We start from the raw sequence: 24,021 nt of genomic DNA, 5'->3' as shown, positions 1-24,021 counted from the left end.
CACTGACTATCGTAAAGACAGCAGTGTAACCATTAAAAACAGGAGAAAACCCAGTGATTTGTATCAAGTGTAAAAGTGAACTGTAGGATAGGTGAACAAAGTTCAAGACCTACAAGTTCAATTTTCAATTTCAAGAGAGTAAATGCAGCTTCTGTTATTCTGACAACATTCCTGTGAAGTGCCTCAAGACATTATTACTACGTTAAAGGTGCTATACAAATGCAAGTTGTCTATGGCCAAATCAAAATTGATTGTAACACTGGAAATTATCACATTTATTAGGAGGCAGCCAAATCTCCAAATGTCAATTTTAGCAGACGAATGTAAAGATCTTGACTAAGTGGTCATAGGCTTTAAACATACAAGTACCTGAGTATTTGCATAGAACAGAGCACATACTTTTACATAGCAATCCATAACAATTTTAATCAAGATCTTTTGGTTCAGTTGGAAGTCTCCAAAAAAAATCAATGCTGTCACAACAGCTTTCTCATATTGTTAATGACTGCCCTTCTCTGCTGCTGTGATATCTTGCTTTTAATCTTTTTCTAATGCAGCTGGTCCTCCAGTTTGATGTGAAATCTGAGCAAAATCTTTTTCCTGGGACATAGCTCAAGAATTAAAAATCAATGCTGTAAAATTTTAACTACCTAAACACTGGCCTTTGTGACTAGTTTCAGTCTAATGACCCGAATTGTTGATTCATAAAGATGTCCATTGTTGTGTTGCTTCGGCAATAACAGACACAATGTGGACTTGTGCCTGAAGTTGATTTTAAGGCAATCTTCCAAACCATTCAAGTTTAGACATTTGCACTGTTCAACTTGCATACAAATACTTAAGTTACATTCTTCCCTAATTCTTTACCCTAAAACAGATTTTAACTTGATTAATGACAATTCTGACAATAATCCTTGGGTTTGCTCCGACATTCAATTAGATTTATGGCCAAACTTCTACATAAACTCCACTTTCTCACCCAGTCCCTCAATTCCCTTAGTGCTCAAAAATCTATCATTCTCAGCCTTAAATATATACATTGACTACACATACGACAGCCCTTCGGGATAGGCAATTCCATAGGTTCATAACTGCGTGAGTTAAGGAATTTCTTCTCATCTTGGGCCTAAATGACAAACCTCTTACCTGAGACTGTGACCCTGAGTTCTAGACTCTCCAGCAAGGGAAGCAGCCTCTCAGCATCTAACATGTCAAGTCCTCTAAGAATCATGAATATTTCAACTAGACCACCTCTCATTCTTCTAAACTTCAGACAATATAGACCTGTTTTATTCACTCGTTCCTCTAGGACAGCCCTCTCATCCCAGAAATTAATCTCATTTACCTTCATTGCTCTCTTTATAAGGCAAGTATATCTGTCCTAGCTAAGACCAAAACTGTACCCAGTACTCCAGGTATGGTCTCATCAAAGCCCTATATAATTGCTGCAAGACTTCCTAACTCATACTCCAACCCCCTTCCAATAAAAGCTAACATACTATTTGACTTCTTAATTTCCTGCTGTACCTGCATATAAACATTGTGATTTATGCACAAGGACACCCAAATCCCTCTGAACATCAACATTTACTAGTCTTACTTTAAAAAACATTTTGCTGCTCTATTCTTCCTACAAAGTAGATCATTTCACACTTCCCACGTTATCTTCTATCTACCAACTTCTTGCCCATTTAACCAGTCTAATTGCTTTGCAGCCTCTTTGCATTCTCCTCACAGCTTAAGAAGATACCATAGCAAATTACCTTCCAGCTTAGCTTTGTATTTAATACTTCACTATATCCCTCCAGCTAATTTCTAAAATTCAAAAATCAGGGCAAAGACCCTTTTTAAAATGGCTGAAGCTGAACAAAAGGGGCTATTTGGCAGTATCACAGAAACTTGTGCCTTGTTATCTCTGAAGAGACACCAAAGACCCCCGTGGGCTGAAGAGACAAAATTCAAAGGGAATTATACAAAGGACATCCACATTTCATAAGCCAGTCCTGGCCAACCAGAGCCAATTTGTCAGCTAGGACAAAGCAACCTGCAACCTCCCTGCAAGACTTATTGGTTGGAACATTAACAATCTCAGGGACCCAGACAAAGAGATATACACCCTTTGTCAAAGCCAAAGTGGAGAGGTGGGAGTCATATGACATGACCCCCCTAGCTGGTGGAACCAGTATTATTGCCCCGTGGAGCTGCAAAGCTCAGTCTGCCAACTTTCCATCTACCAAGCAGCAGCACAGAAAAGAGGCTCTGTCCAGGTTTGAAGTACCTGGCCCCCATCTACACTGCTGTGACTGGAACTTCTGTACCACCGCCTACAAGGCTAATTCATCTGTGTGTGCCTATCTCAGCGTGGAAGTCAACTCTACTGGGAAAGTGAATTATCCAGTATCAGTTTAGCCTGCTGAAGGAATACATCGTTGGACATTGATTCTGGACTCTAGCCACATGTGTAAAACAACAATTCCTTTTCTTTGTCTGTGGTCTTTGCCCTGTAAACCTTTCTTTCTCTATCCCTCTTTAATGTATGAATGCATGGGGGGTGGGGGGGGGGGGGTGGGTACAGTTTGCTGTGGGGTTATTAATAGAAATTGGAACATTCCAAAACCGAGGGGTTGGTAAATATGCCATTGCTTATAAAGGAGGAAATCAAAATACCTTTCTGCTTAAGGATGGGTGGTGAGAGAGCTGTTTAAATTAAACCCCCTGTTGTCTGTAACATTTGTACTGTCCACAAACTTAGATGAGGGGATCAAGTGTAATATATCTAAGTCATTGTGTAGATTGCAAATAGCTGAGGCCCAAGCACTGATCCTTATAACACCCCATTAATTATATCCTGCCATTCTGAATATGACCATCTCAATTTTCTGTCCACTAACTAATTATCAATCCATGTTTTTAAATTACTCCCAATCCTAATCTTATCTAACAAACACTTGTGTGGCACTTTAGCAACTACCTCATGAAAATCCAAACATACTATATCCACTGGTTCCCCTTAGCTATGCTGCTCATTATACCCTCAAAAATCTCTAGTAGATTTGTCAAATTCAATAAGGAGAGAGCGTGGCACGGTGGTAATGTCACTGGAGGAGTAATCAAGAGGCTAATGCTCTGGGAACACCAATTTAAATCCCAACCCCACAGCTGGTGGAATTTAAATTAAATTAATAAATTGAGAATATAAAGCTGTCTCAGTAATATTGACTATGACATCTGGTTCACTAATGTTTTTAGGGAACAAAATCTGCCAACCTTACCTGATCTGTCCTACATGTGACTCCACACTCAGCGATATGGTTGACTCTTAATCACCCTATGAAATGGCCTAGCAAGCCACTCAGTTCAAGGGCAATTAGGGATTGACAACAAATGCTGACCTTGTCAGTAACACCCACATTCCACAAAAGAAAAAAAATTGCTTTCATAAAACCATATTTGACTCTGCCTAATCATATTGTGATTTTACAAATGTCTGATTACCACATCTTTAATAATAGATTGTAGCATTTTCCCTGCTACTGACATCAAGCTAACTGGTCTGTAATTCCACATTTTTTCTCTTCTTGAACATTTCCACCTTCCAGTCCACATGGAGCATTCTAGCATCTAGGAAATTCTGGAAGATCAAAACCACTGCATCACCATCTCTGCAGCCTTTTAAAACCCTAGAACATAGGCCACCAGATCCAGGGGATTTGTTGGCTTTTAGATCTATTAATTTCTCAGTTGTTTTGTTCTAATTAATTCTACCTAATAGTGCAACTAAATCCAGTTGCAGCTTCATTTATCTGATCATAATGTTAATTTAAGGAATAACATTATTTGTAAAGATTCTACTAACACTAATTTTATGAATTGAGAGCCTGAGGTTGACATGGGTAGTAGTAACAAAGGTGTGGTTGTGCCTCCTAATAGGGTGGGGGTGGGTAAGAGATTAGCTTGGAGGAAATCCATTTTTAAACAGACCCAAACTCTTTAAAAAATGATAGGAAATGTTTAGCAAGAAGAATCATGAGGGGACCTGACCAAATTAACTGCCCTATATATGTGGGTGAATTAGAGAATTGCTTTGAAACCAAATTGCCCATCCTTAGCAGTAAAGCCGATACCGAGAAACTTTCAACCTTATAGAACGAAGGCTTATGGACAATATCACTGAGAATGAAATCAGGGACAGAACTGATGAATTTAAGAAAAATACAGCCCCTGAACCAGATAAATTGAATACGGATGATCTAAAAGATTTGTCTAGTATGAATCCCATGATTCTCCCTAAATTTCTTAATTTGTGGATGAAAACATCAATGGTTCCTGATACGTTTAAACGTTGTAGAATGATTTGAATTCCTAAAACTGAAGATTGGAAGCATTAAGGAATATTGACAATTAGCTTGGTTCTATTGTGCCTTTTTACAAAGATTATTGCCAAAAGATTGGCAATGCTATTTATAATTAACCCCAAGCAAAAGGTTTTCATAGCTAATACCTCCAGTTGTAATGAGAATATCATCCTTCAGAATTGGAGCAAAACTCGATTAGAAAAAACATCTGGCTGTAGCATTTGTTGACCTTGCTGAAGAGTTTGACTCTGTGGGACATAAGTTGATACTAAAAAGTCAATAGTACCTGGGACTATATAATAAATTTATTAAATTTGTTGAAAACTTGTACAGTGGTGTAATAACCTTAGTCAAAACAGGTAGTAGAACTAAGCCAATTTCAATCCATAGAGTTAAACAAGGTGACCCTTTATCACTTGTTATTTAATAGTGTGATAGATACCCTCACATGTACTTTAGAAAAAAGGTACAGCCATCAAATTGGGGAATAATAGATCTGTTAATTTCATGACCCTTGCATTTGCACGATATTGCTTTATTGAGCAAATCCTTAATAAGTATGACTCAAAATTTAGAGAATTTTTGAAGAAAAGCTGGCTTAGAAAATAATGTTAAAAAGACTGCAAGTTTTTATATGGGGCCAAGAATAAAACAATTTATTATAATAATGATAAAAAATGGATCCTTAATGGGTCTGAACTAAATTATATTATACCAGGAAAATTTGCGAAATACCTTGGTGCTCGTACAGACCTGGTGCACTGGGATTAAAGATAATAATTGGGAAACTACATTACAGGACTGGGTAGACAGTTTGATGCTTGCAGCTTTAAAACCTATTCAATGGTTGGAAATTCTGAGAACTTATATAATACCTCACTTTTATTAAATAAGGTTTCTCAGAATGTTTGAATCAGATTGGAGAACACTGAGAACTAAGAAGGTCATGAAAAACATTTTACATCTCCCGGATGAAATTTCAGAGTCTTCTTTATTCTAGCAGTAGAAACTGTGGACAGGGTCTCCCAAAGTTAAAAATCCAGATTCCAACTGCAATTATTAGGAAATGGGTTGCTATTAATAGGTCATCATGGCTTCCTTCATATTAAATGGAATTAATATCAACTAATTGAATATTTCAAGGGCTCTACACAAAGTCCAACAGTTTATTGTGGATTCTTGTGGTTTCCCTGGAATCAAGGAGGTCCTGAATAGAGATGAAGATATCATGATACCATCATGTAAGGTAACATCGAAGTCATGAAAGAAGCATAACATTGTGGATGAATTGCAAGATGACAGGAGTTTGAATTTAAGAAATGGTCTCAACTTAGCTTTTGAAGTGTGGGTACTGTATATTTCCATAATGATCCAATATTTAATAAATGCCTTAAATTTAACTATATGAAGCAGCCCACTTTCATTAAGGCTCTTCTGTTACAAACAAATAATAGCCGACCAACTATGCTTTGTGGCAATTGGTAGACAAGGACACTAAGAACTGTAGAAAGTGTGACCACAACAATGAAACAATCTCTCTCATTCCTGCGAGTTGTGTATTTGTGAAGAACACAAAGATTCATAGACATAATAAGATTCCTAATTTGCTGAAAGAAAAAAAACTTATAAAATATGGCTGAACGGCTTCTTTGGAACCAAAGTTTAGATCATCAGCTAATAACCTCTAGAATCTGGTGTTACACTTGTTAAAGGAAAAGATGTGGCACAGTCAATGTAACAATTAGGTTTGAGGACAACAAATCCTCAGAGAAAACTGGATCAGAGAAAGTCAACAAATACAAACACCTGAAATCTCTTATTATTGATATGGCCCAAGGCGTGAACATCAAGTTTTTTGGTTTCATCACTGGAGCTTGGGGCAAATGGCTTTGACTCAAAAATACCCTTTAGGCGTTTTAACAAATCAATGACTATGAAATTTTTGCCAGTCATACCACAAAATTTCAAATGATGCTAACTTTGGATATTTTTACAGATTTTATGGACAATTGGGTGTTTATTATATGAAATCAGTTAATTTAGTTTCATTTTGTTTGAATGTGATTTTAAAGTACGTGTCTTTTATCTTTATGGAATGGAGTTTTTTTGTATCAACTTTAGTAATAAAGTTTGTTAGTTCTAACTTGATTTTAACACATCAGCAGTCAGAGTGGGATTAACCTGTAATTATGAGGGAAGTACTTGGTCTAATCTTTCAAGGGCCCCAACTGTAGCGTTCTGTATTCCAACATTCACTCATTAAATTTTTATCTTCCATCACCTTAGTTTTACTAGATCTTCATGGGCCTACCTGCTGCATTACATTGCATTGGGTCCAATTTGGCGAATGACATTTTAACATGCTGTTGTGCCATTTTTCTGTGGAACAACGTGCTTTGATTATACCAGACACAGACAGCTAAAAGTCCGGCCATATCCCCGTTTCTGTACCCACATCATATAAAAACAGTATCATTCATTCTGATGGATCGGAATCAACCAATTAGCTGAAAAGGTTGTCATGCCTTTAACAACATGGTTTCACACCAACCATGCATCATGCAAGAAGCAAGAAGTATAAAAATACAGGATGCTCCAAGCCATCTTTCAGCTATCAGCAACACCCACCTAGGTCATAAACTAGTGGCAATTAATCCTACCAGTTTAACAAATGGCTAAGAGACTGACACACACGAAACTTCCCGATCATCTATCCAAACAACTTCCACTGCCATGTCAAGTGATTTAAACAATCTGATGGAAGAGCATACAAGATTGAGATATCAACATTTGAAACTTTACTGTAACAACATTATTCAGGTAGCACTACATGCATTTCATTGCAGTAGCTACAATTCTTTTCCATTTCTAGAGATTTTATTGTTTTGGGCAAAATAAAACTAGTTAAATACCATCTACAGTTTAATAGCTTCTTGGGCGTTTACAAAGGGAGGCTGCAACAACTGCACAGTGGGTTTTATGCAGACCAGCAAGATCTTAGGCTTGGTCTGTGATCTTGTTCAGTTAGCTCGGAAAACTGTAAGGCTGCTACTTGGTAGCGTTTGCTCGAATTATACATGTATAAAGACATCAGGACAGCAGAGGATCAAACCTGCCTGTAAAACCCCCAACCAAACAATCAGTACATTATTCAGACTTACATGTGACTAATGTCCACTTGTGCCAGGTAATAGAGGGGAGGGGGTCAAACTAGAGGAACTGCTTTTAGAAGAGGAGCAGAAAAAAAACATATTTATAAAAGTTCACAAGGAGGAATGGTATTTATGACCTAACATAATTGCACAAAATTCTAGTTTAAAAATAAACTGTTTTTCATCAATATTTTCACGTTTTGATGATTCAAGTTATCCAAAGCTTATTCTGCTGAATGCACTTATTTCTTTCCCAACACCATTTTTATTATGTCGAAATTTTAGCATCTTCATACAAGCCCCATTCCCTCTGATTTACATATCTAACATTATAATATTGCATTCCGTTCTTTCAAAAACACACTGTAGTGATGTCTGGAATTCCCAGTCACTGCAAAAACATGCTCGTAACAGCTTACGCTTTCCTTAATCATGAAGATAATTTCTCCTGACAAAAAGTGGCTTGTTCATGGGGTTAATTCATAACTCTTCATATGTATTCTTTTCAAACAGGATCACATTGGAAGCATAATTGATAAGTTTGGTAACATGTTGCGAGCTGCATCAGACCCTTAGAATCAAAAAGGGCTGATCAGATCAGCAAAGTTATGTCACTTATGGCTTACCTTATATACAGGCTCGCATACATGTTTGGTAAAGATTTCATGCTTAAAACTATCTAGATTGACTATCAATACATGAGACAGTTTACTTGAACGACGGATTGTTCCTGTCAATCAGCAATGCTAACACTGCGCTAACGCCTGCAAAATGAAATTTAATTGTTAACCTAATCTCTGAGTTATATTAATCTTCAATATATCTCTAGCTCACACTTCTCCAGACTCTCAGTGACAGTAGCTACAAAAATCTAAGATCTATTTCAAAACAAAGTGCTGGTGAATGTTAAGTAGAATCTATTTTTGTGTATGTGACACTTACGGATGTCTTTTAAACCCAACTCTTATATCTGACAGCTGAATAATAGAATTTTTTAAAGGTAGTAGCATACTTGCACGTAGGTTCACCTTTTAAAGTCTATTTTATTCAGCACAATCCGCCTATAAAAACTCTAGTTTACTACATTCCCACACTGGCTTTAATGTCCACTTCATCTTTCTTCAATTCTTTTCACGTAATTACTATTAAAAGAACTACGGAATACAATGCAGTAGAAAAATTCTTGTCTCAGAATACTTTTGTGACCCAATCCTCCTCAAAAACGTTATCCCTTTCCACGACTGAAACATCTCAACTCTTGTCAGCCTGCTCACGGCAAAAAATTACAATTAAAGTGTTCTCCACTACTACATTTAACCTATTTACTGTCAAAATGGTCTTATGTAAACTCACTGAACAAAAAAAGGAGCACAACTTTGGTTGTGTCTACTTAGATGTTTCTAGTTAAGATTACAAATCCCTCCACATCGGAAAGTCAAAAGTACACTATAATTAAAACAATTCGCTGTGACAGAACATTCTTAAAATCCATTTACAGTCATGCCATTTATAGTGACCCGTTAATTCAAACGGACACTCTACCAAGAAACTAGCAATCCATTTTGAGAGTTTTTCGTTTATGCAGTCCTAGAAACCTGATGAGTAATTACTCTAACTAAATAATTCAGTGGTTTCTTCCGATATTTAAATCAAATCCAACGCAAAGTTTTGAATGACTTCCAGAGCCCCAGAGTCAAAACCACAAATATCCAGCATGCCTTTGTCATCCGGGTCAGCAATGGTGAAACCGTTAGAAGTCAATCCACAGACAATCAATTTGGCAGGGAGGCCCATTTTCTGTAACAAAAAAGAGAGTAAGCTAACAAACTTTGGCAATTGAAGATGATCTGAATTGACATCCTGATGGAAGGTTAACTCTGTTTCTCTCTCTCTCTACAAATGTTGCCTAATTCGCTGAGTATTTTCAGCACCTGCTATTTTGATTGCAGATTTCTAGCACCTGTAACGTTTTACATTTGTATGATTTGGATTGACCAAGAAATAACTATTGTTTGTATTCCTTTAGCTGTGTTCATATTATAGGACTATTTGGGAAATATTTCTCTAATGCAGCATGAAGCTTCTACTGCTGCTATGGAACTGCTTTTTCTTTAATTACTGTGCAGCTATAACAAGCAATTATGCACACACACTTGTTAGATCATAACTTCTCTACAATTTAGACTTTCTGGATGGTTGAGGAAGGTTCGATCAGACAACTTGTCAGAAACTTGCTCAGTGCCTCTATAAGTAGCATCTGTACTTCTGTTTGAGTGTTCCTGAGGTACCAGTGAAAATAGCCTCTTTTATTGGTTATTGGAATATTTAGAGGACACAAATGTTGGCTCATATGTTGATCATATTGCTATGCAACTAAAGCCAGGGATGATGCTGATGGAAGTCTGTAAGGTGAATGTCACATTTACTTCAACTTAGTTCAGGCATTTACTGGCAGCTTGATAGGTGAGAGGTAATCTTAGTACCATGTCTTACATCAAGTGGGCTGGAATCACACTTCATAGGCAGTCTTAACTAGGACCTGGGATTTTTACTCTGAAAACTTAACGCCATTTACATTAGCAAATGTAAACAGCAGCAAGTTCCAGAGGAAGAGGGATAGCTGAAGTATTCTGTGTGTTCTTTTCAATGCACAGCAAATATCTGAGGGACGCCTCTTATTCACCTCCCAACTGAACCTTCACCCCTTTTCTCAAGGCAGTGATTTGTGCTAATCACAAATGCTTTCAGCACTACATTAAATACAATTCCTGGCTACTTAGGTGTAGTGTCCCAGTGTCTGCCAACGCCAAGATCTTAGCATAGAGGAGCAAACTGGAGATCCTACTGGTCAGGTGGTCCTATAGAGCCATCATGTTGGTTCATTCTCTTATGAACTTCTAAGTGTCAAATTGTTACATATTAAATAGCATGTCAATTTATATTCTTAGATAAATAGGAAATCATAAAAAGTTTTCACTATAGGGCAATTCCCCATCCTCCCTATGGAAGATACCAACCTTAATACAGGAGTGCAGTTTTTCAGGCACTGAGCATAAGATGCCTCATCCAAGTAGCAGTTATTATTCATCTTGAGCTTGATGGAGAGTGCCAGCAGCTGATCCAGCTTTGGGGATTATTACAGCCAAGGCCAATTCTGTCTTATCCCAGTATCCAATACCAGTGTCCCCAGTAGGAGTTGTCATTTAACGATCAGAGAGAGGAACACTGACTATTGGTCCTCCTCTAATCCAGGAGTGTTGTTGCCAATCAGTATTCCTCTTTTGCAAGACCAGGCAACAGAGCTCATGCGAGAGATTGACACCTTTCTGATCCCAGAGAGGAGCTACAGCACATTTTTACATTCCCCAAATTTAAGCTTACCTGCCTTGTAAAAATTGTCACATCATCGGATTACTTTGAGTTCTCTCACCTTTCTGTATTCTCTTAGGGCATCTACAGGATGAATATTTCCATAATATGTCTCATTGTCGGTGAAGACAAGGAACACATCTGCAACAGTTTTTGTCTTGATAGCCCACAACATGGGGAGAGCACAGTCAGTGGCACCAAATGGGACCTGTTGAAAACATTCAAAATTGTCTTTACAATGCAAAAAAAGCAGGATAATTTCATTTTAGTTCACTTTAATTACAAATTTCAGGTGGAAAAAAAAAAGATTCCAATTAAGCGAATGAAGTAATGAAAAAAGTAAGAGAAAAAAAACCGCAATCCTGTATTCTACATTTAAAAAAGGATTTTTTTTGAGGAGCTGCACGCAGTAATTTGAGCACTAGGATCAACGTCTGCAATGTTTGCAAGACTGGGCGAAAAGATATATTTCTTCACTTACTTTTTTGATGGAGGGTGCTATGTGCAAAAACTAGCAGGCACCCCAGGTTATTTAGAGATGAGCTGAGTGAAGAAACATAAGGCTGCGACACTAATTAAGTTAATTTGCTTGGAAATTCATGCCAATATATTGTGGAAATTTGTATGTAACAATCTAATACTGAACAGCTTCAGGTTTAAGAAAGGCTCATGATTGATGATGCACCCTCCTTAAATGAATTCTGAAATGATCTTTCAGCATTGGGGTTACGACTAATTTATAGAACTTCGGGGACAAAATTGGCAAAGTGGGAAAAACGCAGGTTTTCGTATGCACACTAGTGATCCCTTAATTACTGATAATGTGGATGAAGCTGGCAGGATCTATGAAAATTGACATTAAAAAAGTAAAGATTTTACATTACCACATGCATGGCAGTAAATACTTCATCCAGTGCCATTTCTGAAGTGATACATAACGGAACCATTTCATCAGAAAAAGCAACTATTGTAAAATTGGTTTCTGTGCGTGCAACTACCTGAAAAGAGAGAAAACTCAATGGTCACTTCTCTTAGACAAGTCTCAAACATTTATGTCACATCAACATCCTGAATGTTACCATTGACTAGAAACATAACTGGACCAGCTATATAAACATTGTGGCTATAAGAGCAGGTCAGAGGCTGGGAATTCTGTGGGAGTAACTCAGCTCGACTTCCAAGCCTGTCCACCATCTACAAGGCACGAGTCAGGAACGTGATGGCATACTCTTCACTTGCCTGAATGAGTGTAGTTCCAGTAACATTCAAGAAGCTCAACAGCATCCAGGACAAAGCAACCTGCATGACTGGCACACCATTCATCACATTAAACATTCACTCCCTCCACCACAGCGCACAGTGGCAGCAGTATGTACAATCTACAAGATGCACTGCAGCAACTCACCAAGGCTCCTGCAACAGCACCTTCCAAATTCATAACCTCTATCACCTAGAACAGGGGTGGGGAGCCCCTGGCCCAGGGGCTGGGCCCAGTCTGTTGCACTTTTTTCTCACCCGCAGTGAGATTTCAAAATCCAACCCCGCCTTGCCCAGCCCCTGCATGCTGCACTCTGGACTAGCCACCACCATGTTCTGATGCCTGAGTCTCAGCCGCAACACCAAAGGCCCAGGCTATGGGGAGAGCGCGACACCAGAGCAGGGACAGGAAGCTGCCAGCTGCTGACAAGTGACAAAGTGTGACTAACCCGGGGCAGGGGAGAAAGGGAGCAGGACACCGGCGCCATCGGTGTCTCACCCTACACCCCACTCCTCAGCTCCACTGGCATCCCAGGACAGAGGCTCAGCCTCGGGAACATGGGAACACTACCACCTACAAGTTCCCCTCCAAGCCACATACCATCCTGACTTGGAACTATATCGCCATTCCTTCAATGTGGCTGGGTCAAAAACCTGAAACTCCCTTCTTAACAGTGCTGGAGCTATATCTACACCAGATGGACTGCAGCGGTTTAAGGCAGCAGCTCATCATCAGCGTCTCAAGAGCAGTTAGAGATGGATAATAAATACTAGCTCACATCCCATGAATGAATGAAAAAAACCTAGATGAAAGAGTGAGCTTTGGCTCACTCTGGTATTACTTAGTGGTTCAGCTAGATATGGTGATGCATGGATAAACCAGTTGTCCACTGTCAACATTGCGGTCTGTGTTTCTTGGACGTAAGGGAGTGGAGAATAAAGCAACCGGAATTAATGAAAGCAATGATTTTAATGGGGATTAGGGCATCAGAGGTGAAGGCAAAGGTGTAATTGAGCAGATTGGTAGCAGCAGATATGGTTATGGTGAATGGAGGTCTAAAGGTGAGATGGTTGGGAATCTGAAATTACCATGGTAAGTGAATTGAGGAGAGTTCTTTCTAGGGCAGATGCAGAAAGAAGTGGGGTGCGAATGGTGAGGAATATGGGTGAGGAATGTGGTAACATTCCTGCCTTAGGGTTAGGTGCAATGTTCAAACCCAGCAGTCATGTCAAGTGATGGATGTGCGAGGCATCATCCCTGATGTGTGGGTTGATGGATTGTGGCACCCACAAAACTCCCTGCCATGTAGGACTAATCACCTTATTAGCTGGTATAAAGGTGATTATGTGCATTAACCAGCCTTTTTCCAAGAGCTGAGTGCAAAGATACAAAAATAGTAATTGATCTGAAATTAGTATTACAGAACTCTGCTTTTACAAGAATATTTCAGAAAGCATAGGCAAAAGATAATTATATGATTTATTTATTCTGTTACGTTGTGCATCAGTAGACACTGACATGGTGGAGGGCAGGGGGTGCTATATCTTCAAAAGCCTAATGCAATGGGTAGATACCGCCAGTCTTTGGACTTCATAGCTACCAGTATCCATAAATATTACAATTTTCATGGCCAGCTGTAACACTAAACTCCAAGAAGTCACCTAGACCGCTACAAATTCAAACTTAGGTAAAACAGCCAAGGAATTAAAGGCGGCAGATAGTTTAAAAGTTTACACAGATTGCTACAGGCATAGCAACGTCATAATATTTTTCTATTTGGTACAGATCAGAGGTTCGCACTTTGCAACTATCCTTAAACAAAGAAATTAATAACAGGCATATTTTCATAGAAAATATTTCTTACCACATCCATAGATAATTAAGGATCAAGCTACCTAGAGAAATATTTTAGTAGCATATTTTGTCTGTCAGTAGATTGCTACTCCCACCCTAAGCTGCTCCTTGGACATACTAAGGAGATAACTTGAATCCTGTGGTTCCATATAAACTCTCCTGCTCATGTGCATGGCTACCTCCTCAACCTTGTAACTCACATGGTCTCACTGCTCCAATTACGTTAATCACAGATAATCTCAACTCTGATCACTTCCTGTATTCCTCACCATTCGCACCCCACTTCTCTCTGCATCTGCCCTGGAAAGAACTCTCCTCAATTCACTTACCATGGTAATTTCAGATTCCCAACCATCTCACCTTTGGACCTCCATTCACCACAACATATCTGCTGTTACCAATCTGCTCAATTACACCTTTGCCTTCACCTCTGATGCCCTAATTCCCATTAAAATCATTGCTTTCATTAATTCCGGTTGCTTTATTCTCCACTCTCTTAAGTCCAAGAGATACAGACCGCAACGTTGATAGTGGACAACTGGTTTATCCATGCATCGCCATATCTAGCTGGACCATTAAATAATATCAGGTCCTGCCCTCCTCAACCAAAACAGCTCACCACTCCCGGGTCATCATAGCTCTCAACTTCTGAAAGAACTTTTCTGCCTCCTAAACCTTCACCTTCAATATGTGTGAGGTGCTCAAGGACGTTTTTGTCACTAAGGTTGAAGGCATCCATTCTGCTGTCCCTGCTGCTTCCCTCCCTTCCTCTACACCATTTTTGCTACTGATGCCCCCCTTTCATCTTATGAAATTTTCATGGACTCCCCCTAACACAAGTATTTTTTCTGTATAAGAATTAGTTATAGAATTAAACATTTATACTTTTTTTTACTTAATGTGAAACTTGGATGGTTGAATTAAGGTGGACCGAATGATCTACCTCATCTGTAAATATTTGGATCTTAAAGAGTCAAGTATTTTGTTCACATTACATCAGTTTCGTCAGACTTTTAAGTGGTGGCTAATATGAACAGGTTGTAGAGCAATTCTGGTACACCATGGCTGGGAAATTTCTGAGTTTGTGGCATGGCAAGAAAATGTCTTTAGGAATTTGACACCACTTTCATCATAAAACTATAAATAATGTATCTCAAAGAGCTGCAAGTATCTAAACCTCCGCAGAATTAAACAAAGCGGAGATGGCTATAGAAATATCAATAAATATTCCACATAAGCCCAGGCTCAGTGTAAGAAGATGACAAACAACTTTTTGCAGCAGCAAAATAAATGCAGCTTCTGCTGCAGTCACGTAAAGAAATATTTCAGCATTTATTCAGTTTGCTTTCCAATGGTCATTCCATTGAAGTCCAGCTTAAGAATAACAGCAGACGTGTGATACAACAGCACACATATAGCTCAAAGTTAAGTTCAACCTCAATGTAGTCCTCCTTTTTAACAATACTATTAATTTCCAGCAGCTGGATTGATTGCCACATGTTCCATTAAGCACTTTATGCACCAATTAATTCATTCTTTGTTTTTTACCTCTTGTTGCATGCTCCAGGCCATGTAATGATTACTGCATTTTACTGCTGCAGTCAGTACCTGGGTTGGGGTCAGCACTTTACCCAGCACATCAATGTCTGCACTGTCATATTTCACGTGGAGGGGTTGTGCTGGCTTCTTGTCCACCTCCGTCAAGGTGAGAAGCGTTGACCACTAGGACAAGTCTATAGACATGTTGTGGCTATACTGATGCCTCAGATCAGGCTGCACAAAGAGCTGGCACATGAGCTACAATGTAGCAGATTGAGATACTCCTATACCTTCTGATAGATTCATTCAATCCTCATTGGTTACACAGATCTGTGTTCCCGCAGCTCTGCCTTCCCGCTATAAATAGTGCATTGCTGCCCATCAGCGATAAAAGGTGGTGCTGGGCTGTCGGTCCCCAGTTTAGAACCCCTGCCCAAGGCCACCAAGGCAAACTTTCCCTAAGGTTCCCCCCGCCCTAACTTTTTCCTTTCCAAAGTCCTTCAGCATGCTGTTGCCCCCCAAGTTCATGTCTGTTTCTCTTGCAACTCCTTCCTGGAACCCTGATCAGGTTTCAGCCCCCACCATCCCTCCCCCCACCACTGCAATGAACTGGTTACAGTACACAAAGTCACATTTGAGATCCTATGTGATAGTGACAAAGATGAACCACTCCTCCCAATCCTCCTTCATCTATCTACAGCCACTGACATTGTCGAGAACGCCAATATCCTCCAACGCCACTCCTCCATCATCCAGCTGGGTGAAATTGCCCTTGCACGGTTCCATTCTTGCCTATCCAGTCGTAGTCAGAGAACTGCCTGCAATGGCTTCTCTTCCTGCACCATTGCCTCTGGAATCTCACAAGGATCTGTCTCTGTCCCCCTCCTATCTCTCATCAACGTGGCCGATTGGCGACATCATCCAAGAGCACTGCTTAGGTTTTCATAAGTACGCTGAAAACACACAGCTCTACTTCACCACCACCTCTCTTGACTCCTCTACTCTCTCTAATTTGTTCTGCTGCTTGCTTGACATCCAATCCTGGGATGAGCAGAAATTTTCTCTGGCATGAAGTCACCAACTCCATTCCCTATCCCCCAATTCCCACCTTATCCATGGTCACTGAGAGAGGCTGAACCTTGGTATCCCTCTCTGCCTCTCCATCCTCCTTTAAGACCCTCCTTAAAACCCATTTCCCTATACTAATGTTCCCTTTTGTGACTCAATATCAAATTTCATTTGATAACCCTCCTGTGAAGTTCCTTGGACACTAGAGGTACTATATAAATTCAAGTTATCTCCATAGTTTCAATAGAATCCAATATTTCAAATCAGCCTGGGGCCCAATAGTGAGGAAATGGGTAAAGCTTAATTCCAGCTAGGCACTACTGCATGCTTCCTGGAAGCAACTGGTAATTTATCAGTAGACAGTTCCAGTTAATCACTTCAATTCTCTAGACTTACAGGTTGAACTAATGTTTCCCAACAAAAGAATTTTCAAAAACAGGGCAGTTAGGGTACGGGCAGGAGAGGATCAAGAGAAAGCAATGATTCAACAAGGCCAACTTTCAAGTGCCACCTAGAGGCTGTTTACACAACAGCAGAAGCTTGGGAAAATCAACTGACCATTTCTTGCTAAACCCACCATTTACTGGTATAGAAGAAAATAGAAGACAAGTCGAAAAGCAAAAGAAAAATGGGAAGCATATTTTCTGTTCATGAGGTAAATACCAAACAATGATTAATTTGGGAATCTTATCTGGGGATATGGTAGCGTACTGGTATTGTCACTAGACTGCTAATCCAGAGACCCAGGGTAATGCTCTGGGGATTCAGGTTCAAATTTTTAAAAAAATCAAGAGTTAAAAGTCTAATGTTGACCATGAAACCATTGTTGTAAAAACCCAACTGGTTCACTAATGTACTTTAGGGAAGGAAATCTGGCGTCCTCACCTGGTCTGGCCTACATGTGACTCCAGATCCACAGTAATGTGGTTGACTTTTAAATGCCCTCTGAAACAGCCTAGGAAACCACTCAGTTATATCAATCCACTAAAAAGTCAATAAAAAGGAATGAAACCGGACAGACCACCCAGCATCGACCTTGGCACCAGAAACAACAATGGCAAATCCAGCCCTGTCGACCCTGCAAAGTCCTCCTTACTAACATCTGGGGGCTGGTGCCAAAATTGAGAGAGTTGTCTCACAGACTAGTCAAACAACAGCCTGACATAGTCATACTCACGGAATCATATCTTACAGACAACGTCGCAGAAACCACCATCACCATCCCACCGGCAGGTCAGACCCAGCAGAGGTGGCGGCACAGTGGTATACAGTCGAGACGGAGTTGGCCTGGGAGTCCTCAACATCGACTTAGGACCCCATGAAGTCTCATGGCACCAGGTCAAACATGGACATCCCCTCAGCTAATGAATCAGTGCTCCTCCATGTTGAACACCACATGGAGGAAGTGCTCAGGGTGGCAAGGACGCCAATTGCACTCTGGGTGTGGTAGTCTTGATAGCAACACCACAAACTAAGCTGGCCGAGTCCTAAAGGACATAGCTGCTAGACCAGGTGTGCGGCAGCTGGTGAGGGAACCAACGAGTGAAAAACATACTTGACCTCATCCTCACCAACCTGCCTGCTGCTGATGCATCTGTCCATGACAGTATCAGTAAGGGTGACCACCACAAAGTCCTTGTGCAGATGAAATCCCATCTTCACCTTGAGGATATCCTCAATCGCGTTGTGTGGCACTACCACCATGCTAAATGGGATAGATTTTGAACAGATATAGCAAGTCAAGAATGGACATCCATGAGGCACTGTGGACCATCAGCAATAGCATTGTACTCAACCACAATCTGTAACCTCATGGTCCAGCATACCCCCGACTCTACCGTTACCACAAAGCCAAAGGATCAACCCTGGTTCAATGAAGAGTGCAGGAGGGAATGTCATGAGCAGCACCAGGCATACCTAAATGAGGTGTCAAACTGGTGAAACTACAACACAGGACTAAGCGTGCAAACAGCACAACCAGCTAGTGCTAGACAGATCTAAGCGATTCCACGGTTAACGGATCAGATCTAAACTCTGCAGTCCTGTCACATCCAGTTGTGAACAATGGTGGACAGTTAAACAACTCACTGGAGAAGGCAACTCCACAAATTCTCCATCCTCAATGACGAAGGGACCCAGCACATTAGTACAAAAGATAAGGCTGAAGCATTTACGACAACCTTCAGCCAGAAGTGCCGAGTGGATGATCCATTTTGAAATCCTCCGGCAGTCGCCAGCATCACAGATGCCAGTCTTCCGCCAATTCGAATCACTCCACATGATATCAAGAAACTGCCGAAGGCACTTGATACTGCAAAGGCTATGGGCCCTGACAATATTTTGGCAATAGTACTGAATACTTATGCTCCAGAACTTCCAACGCCTCTAGCCAAGTTGTTCCAGTACAGCTACAACACTGGCAGCTATTTGGCAATGCAGAAATTTGCCCAGGTATGTCTTGTGCACAAAAAGCAGGATAATCGGCCAGTTACCGCCCCATTAGTTTTCTCTCGATCATCAGTAAAGTGATGGAAGGGTCATCAACAGTGCTTTCAAACAGCACTTACTTAGCAATAACCTGCTCACTGACGCCCAGTTTGGGTTCTGCTAGGGTCACTCAGCTTCTGACCTCAATACAGCCTTGGTTCACACATGGACAAAAGAGCTGAACTCCTGAGGTGAGGTGAGTGTGCCCTTGACCTCAAGGCAGCATTTGACTGAGTGAGGCATCAAGAAGCCCTAACAAAACTGGAATCAATGGGAATCAGGGGGAAATCTCTCCGCTGGTTGGAGTCATACCTAGCACAAAAAAAAGATGGTTGGGGTTGTTAAGAGATCAATCATCTCCATTCCAGGACATCGCTGCAGGAGTTCTTCAGGATCGTGTCCTAGGCCTAACCATCTTCAGCTGCTTCATCAATGACCTTCCTTCCATCAAAAATGGAGATGTTCGCTAATGATTGCACAATGTTCAGCATAATTTGTGACTCCTCAGATACTGAAGCAGTCCATGTCCGAATGCAGCAAAACCTGGACCAGGTTTGGGCTGACAAGTGGCAAGTAACACTTGAGCCACACAAGTGCCAGGCAATGACCATCTTCAACAAGAAAGAATGTAAACATCGCCCCTTGACATTCAATGGCATTACCATCATTGAATCCCCCACTATCAACATCCTGGGGGTTGCCATTGACCAGAAAGTTAACAGGACTAGCCATATAAATACTGTGGATACAACAGCAGGTCAGAGGCTAAGAACCCTGGGGCGAGTAACTCACCTCCTGACTCCACCATCTACAAGGCACAAGTCAGGAGTGTGATGGAATACTCTTCACTTGCCTAAATGAGTGCAGCTCCAACAACACTCAAGAAGCTTGACACCATCCAGGACAAAGCAGCCTGCTTGATTGGCACAGCCTGCTTGATTGGCACCCCTTCCACAAACATTCATTCCAACACCGACAAACAGTGACAGCAGTGTGTACCATCTACAAGCTATACAGCAGGAACTCAAAGGCTCCTTTGGCAGCACCTTCCAAACCCACGACCACTACCATCTCAAAGGAAAAGGGCAGCAGACAATTGGGAACACTACTACCTGAAAATTCCCCCCCAAGCCGCTCACCATCCTGACCTGGAAATATATCACTGTTCTTTCACTGTCGCTGGGTCAAAATCCTGGAACTCCCACCCTAACAGCACTGTGGGTGCAACTATGCCCCTGGGACTGTCATGGTTCAAGAAGGCAACTCACCAGCACCTTCTCCAAGGCAATTAGGTATAGGCAATAAATGCTGACCTAGCCAGCAATGCTGACATCCTATAATAAAACAACATAAAATTGTTGGTTTTGATGCAAATACTATACCAATATAAGCAATAGCACAAGATATCAAGAGAAGTCCAAAACAAGAAGTGCTTTGTGAAAGTGTCTTACCATTGCCATAGCTGCAGCAACACTATATGCATAAAGTGCTCTGCATCCTAGAACTTGACTGCACATGGAAGAGCTTACATCTAAGGCCAATACAAAACGCTTCCCAGTTGGTTCTACATTCTGTAAAAAATAATCCAAAATAATTCAAATTAATTTACTTCCACAAAACATAGATGTTATAAGGTTGTAAAATAACAATTTATCATTACCTTGAAAGCTTTATAAAACGCCTGATCAAGTGCTATTAAAACTTCTGGATCTGGGATCCACTTTAGCTTTCCTCGATTTCCTTTTCCTCCTTTGTATGTTTCTAGAGCCACCAAAACGTGAAATGGATGGATTCGAGCCTAGAAATCAAACAGTAATGCAGCATTGGCACACTTTAATATGATCTATTCATGGTACGAAAGAGTCAGTGCATTTTTCCCTTGCCAATATTATTCTCTCATTGCTCTTCTCCTGAAGGTTGTCACTTGTATTTAAGTACAATTTAAGGGTAGTTAATGGCCTCCAATATTTCACCCTAATGGCAATTGTTCATATGCAACAGTGAGCATCAATGGATTATTTGATTGAGGACCATCTAGAGCTCTACTCTAACCCTGATTCCATCTTCATGTAGCATATTGTCAATTCTTAATAATATTCATTCTTAGCTCGGTTTCACAGAGTGCTAGCCCATGAAACCTAGCTCAAGGTGAATATATGGAAAGAGGTTCAGAAAGGGGACAGGTGGGAGGAATGCTGAAGCAAGGATAAAGTGATCCATTAAAAACTACTTTGCATTTCCTAGCGACTAGCTATATAGCAGAAACTGACAATGGGTAGCCTGATCAGTGAATGGTCTTTGTACGTGACAAACAGGATTAATTGGATAGCAGCCAGGAGCAGGAATCTTAGCCAACTTCTTGGCTAGCAAAGAAACATTAAGGACAACAATAATGCTCCACTATTGTTCTAACTGAGTAGACACCAAGAATCATACTCAGGATCATCATCCATATGGCTTGTTGGGCACCATGTACAGTAATGCATTTCCATTCTAATAACTGTGCTACCAACCAAACAATATTTAATTATATCAAAAAAACTGATATGTAACTATTCCAGAGATAATTTTTGCAAATACATATAATTATTTTTAAATTGTACATAAGGAATTAAAAGTGATGAGTAAGAGATGGAAAGAAAATGTAGAAAAAAATTTCAATTTTTAAACAAATTCTGAAGGAATGCCACAGAATGGCAGTAATTAAGGCTCATCACACCATTAACATTTCACTTACATTTGAATGCACCAGCCCTAACTTTTTCTTCCATGTTTGCTGGGAAAATACAGAAGCTTGCAATGCCAAGTCTATCAGAAAAGCACCGATGGTGGAAGCAACTTGTGGAGCAGAAGAGAAAATTGGACAGAAACTTGTTTGGACTCCAGCAGTTGCTATCCATTTGCCTCACCTTTATTCTTAACGCAAAATCCGGAGTAACGACTAGGTAATCAATTTTAATCAAATTGGTTGAGGGATTGAGAGTTTTGACTAAAGCCATGGAATCTTCTACGCCCACCTGAGAGGCTAGACAGAGCTGTAGCATGTCACCCACTCTCTCAATGCTGCTAATTCTTAGCAGCGATTTTCATAAATATAAATTATGGTGCTTGTGTAATATTTGATTATATATCTGCAAGAGTAGATAAAATTCACTGTAATAGATTAATCTGCAAATCAGCACAAACTGTAAAATGCATAAATGTACATATTTCCATATAAGGAAAAGGCTGAGTGTGTTGTTCAGGAAAAAGTTAACTTTGCTTTTCAATAGATACCGGTTGTTAAGGGTGTGGTTGGAAGCAAGTTGTGTTGCCTTTACCAACTGCATTTGAAAGATTACAAATATTTAGATACAAAACCATACCTTCTTTAAGACAGTCTCATTATTCAGTCTTTCACACACCATAGTAACCTCTTCACTTCCTGGTTTAAGGATGGAATCTGTAGTCATTTTCCCCAAATTTCGAAGCATTGTAATAACAGGCATATCCTTCAGTAATGCCTTCCATACCTAATAAAATAAAACACATGTTATAAAGACAAAAAATGCTGGAAATACTCAGCACACTAGCAGCATGTGTGCAGAGAGAAAAAGATATAACATTTCAGGTCAGTAAAAAATACATAACTAGTGCAACATTGTACAATTGGCCTTTGAGATGTAATACAGCGAATGCATGGATTCAACATATAAGTATGCTATTCAGTCATGTCAGTGGGGTTGGGGGGGGGGGGGGCCGTGCGTGAGGGTTGATGGGGAAAGAGAGAGAGAGAGAGAGAGAGAGCTAAGAGGGAGGCAAGAGATGTTTTATTCCAGAAAGCCTGGTGAAGGATAGAACAGGAACCAATCCTTATACGCTTTTATAAGCATTTATTTAGAGGTACACATTACCAGCATCCACCTCCTAACCTGGCAGCCACAGTTTCAGTCTTTCCTATTTATAGGGGCACAAGTGAATCTCCGGTTAATGCCTACAACCTGCATACAATTAAATGTAATTAATATAAAATTAAACAGATTTACTTCTCTCTCTTTGAATAAAAATTAGTTTTTATTTACAACCAAAATTTTAGAACAAATTAAATCAAAGACTTCCACATTCTGTACAAAGCATTACATCTACTTTCTCAGTGACTGTCTCCGTCTCACCCCACGTGGATTTCAACTGAAATTCCACCCCTCATGTTTCGAACCCACCCAGGATTACAGGTATCTCCGGGACATAAAACGTTTCTCGGACTGCTGTTCCCGTCACATTCTGAAATCCACACTCAGTGCCATGCGCCGCCATATGAATACACTCGACCTCTCCCTCCAGCAGCACCGTTGTACCCTTTTTCAAAGCTGCGCGTGCCCCCAGTTTCATTTTATTCTTCGGCTCATCCGACGCCTCAACAAGAAACTTTTTCTCTTCCTCTCAAGTGCTAAGGAATGCAAGCTCCAACAACTCATCGACACCAACACCCATCTAGGACCCTCCACACCTGCCTGTCCCTCCGTCCCCACCCCATCTTCCAATCCCAGCCCCAGCCGTGTATTCACTATACCCCCTGACCTTCCCCTCTCCGATGCTGAACATTCGGTGCTCAGCAAAGGACTTAGTTTCATACCCTTACGTCCTCACCTAAATGAATTTCGGGCTCTGCATGATGCTGAACTCTTCTTCCGCCGTCTTCGTCTCCCGGCTCACTTCTTTGGGCAGGAGTCCTCTCCCCGTTCAATGGATCCTTTTACCCACCTCCAATACTCTCCCTCCACCTGGACCCCTCCCTCTGGATTCTTACCTTCTCTTGATCTTTTCATTGAGAACTGTCGGCGCGACATTAATCGTCTCAATTTCTCTGCTCCTCTCACCCATTCTAATCTCTCTCTCTCTGAACTTACTGCACTCCATTCTCTCAGGTCCAACCCTGACATTGTCATCAAACCCGCTGACA

General features: G+C 40.5%; 1 protein-coding gene across 2 annotated transcripts in view; it reads right to left on the bottom strand.

The window, feature by feature from the left end:
* Positions 1-7,752: 7,752 nt before the first annotated feature.
* Positions 7,753-24,021, bottom strand: part of ro60 (Ro60, Y RNA binding protein) — a 39,332-nt gene continuing 23,063 nt past the window's right edge. Inside the window, exons 4-9 of one of the 2 annotated variants that reach the window (XM_041207675.1) lie at positions 22,448-22,594; positions 20,743-20,880; positions 20,534-20,653; positions 11,761-11,874; positions 10,938-11,084; positions 7,753-9,304 (exon numbers count right to left, since the gene is read on the bottom strand). In XM_041207675.1, coding sequence (XP_041063609.1) covers positions 9,152-9,304; positions 10,938-11,084; positions 11,761-11,874; positions 20,534-20,653; positions 20,743-20,880; positions 22,448-22,594 — 819 coding nt within the window. In that variant the 3' untranslated portion in view covers positions 7,753-9,151. The remainder of the gene's footprint in view (positions 9,305-10,937; positions 11,085-11,760; positions 11,875-20,533; positions 20,654-20,742; positions 20,881-22,447; positions 22,595-24,021) is intronic. The other variant, XM_041207676.1, reaches the window with a different exon arrangement.

This window comes from Carcharodon carcharias, chromosome 16, assembly GCF_017639515.1.
Source record: "Carcharodon carcharias isolate sCarCar2 chromosome 16, sCarCar2.pri, whole genome shotgun sequence".
Classification (NCBI taxonomy): Eukaryota; Metazoa; Chordata; class Chondrichthyes; order Lamniformes; family Lamnidae; genus Carcharodon; species Carcharodon carcharias.
This window is presented reverse-complemented; position numbering and strand designations above follow the sequence as displayed.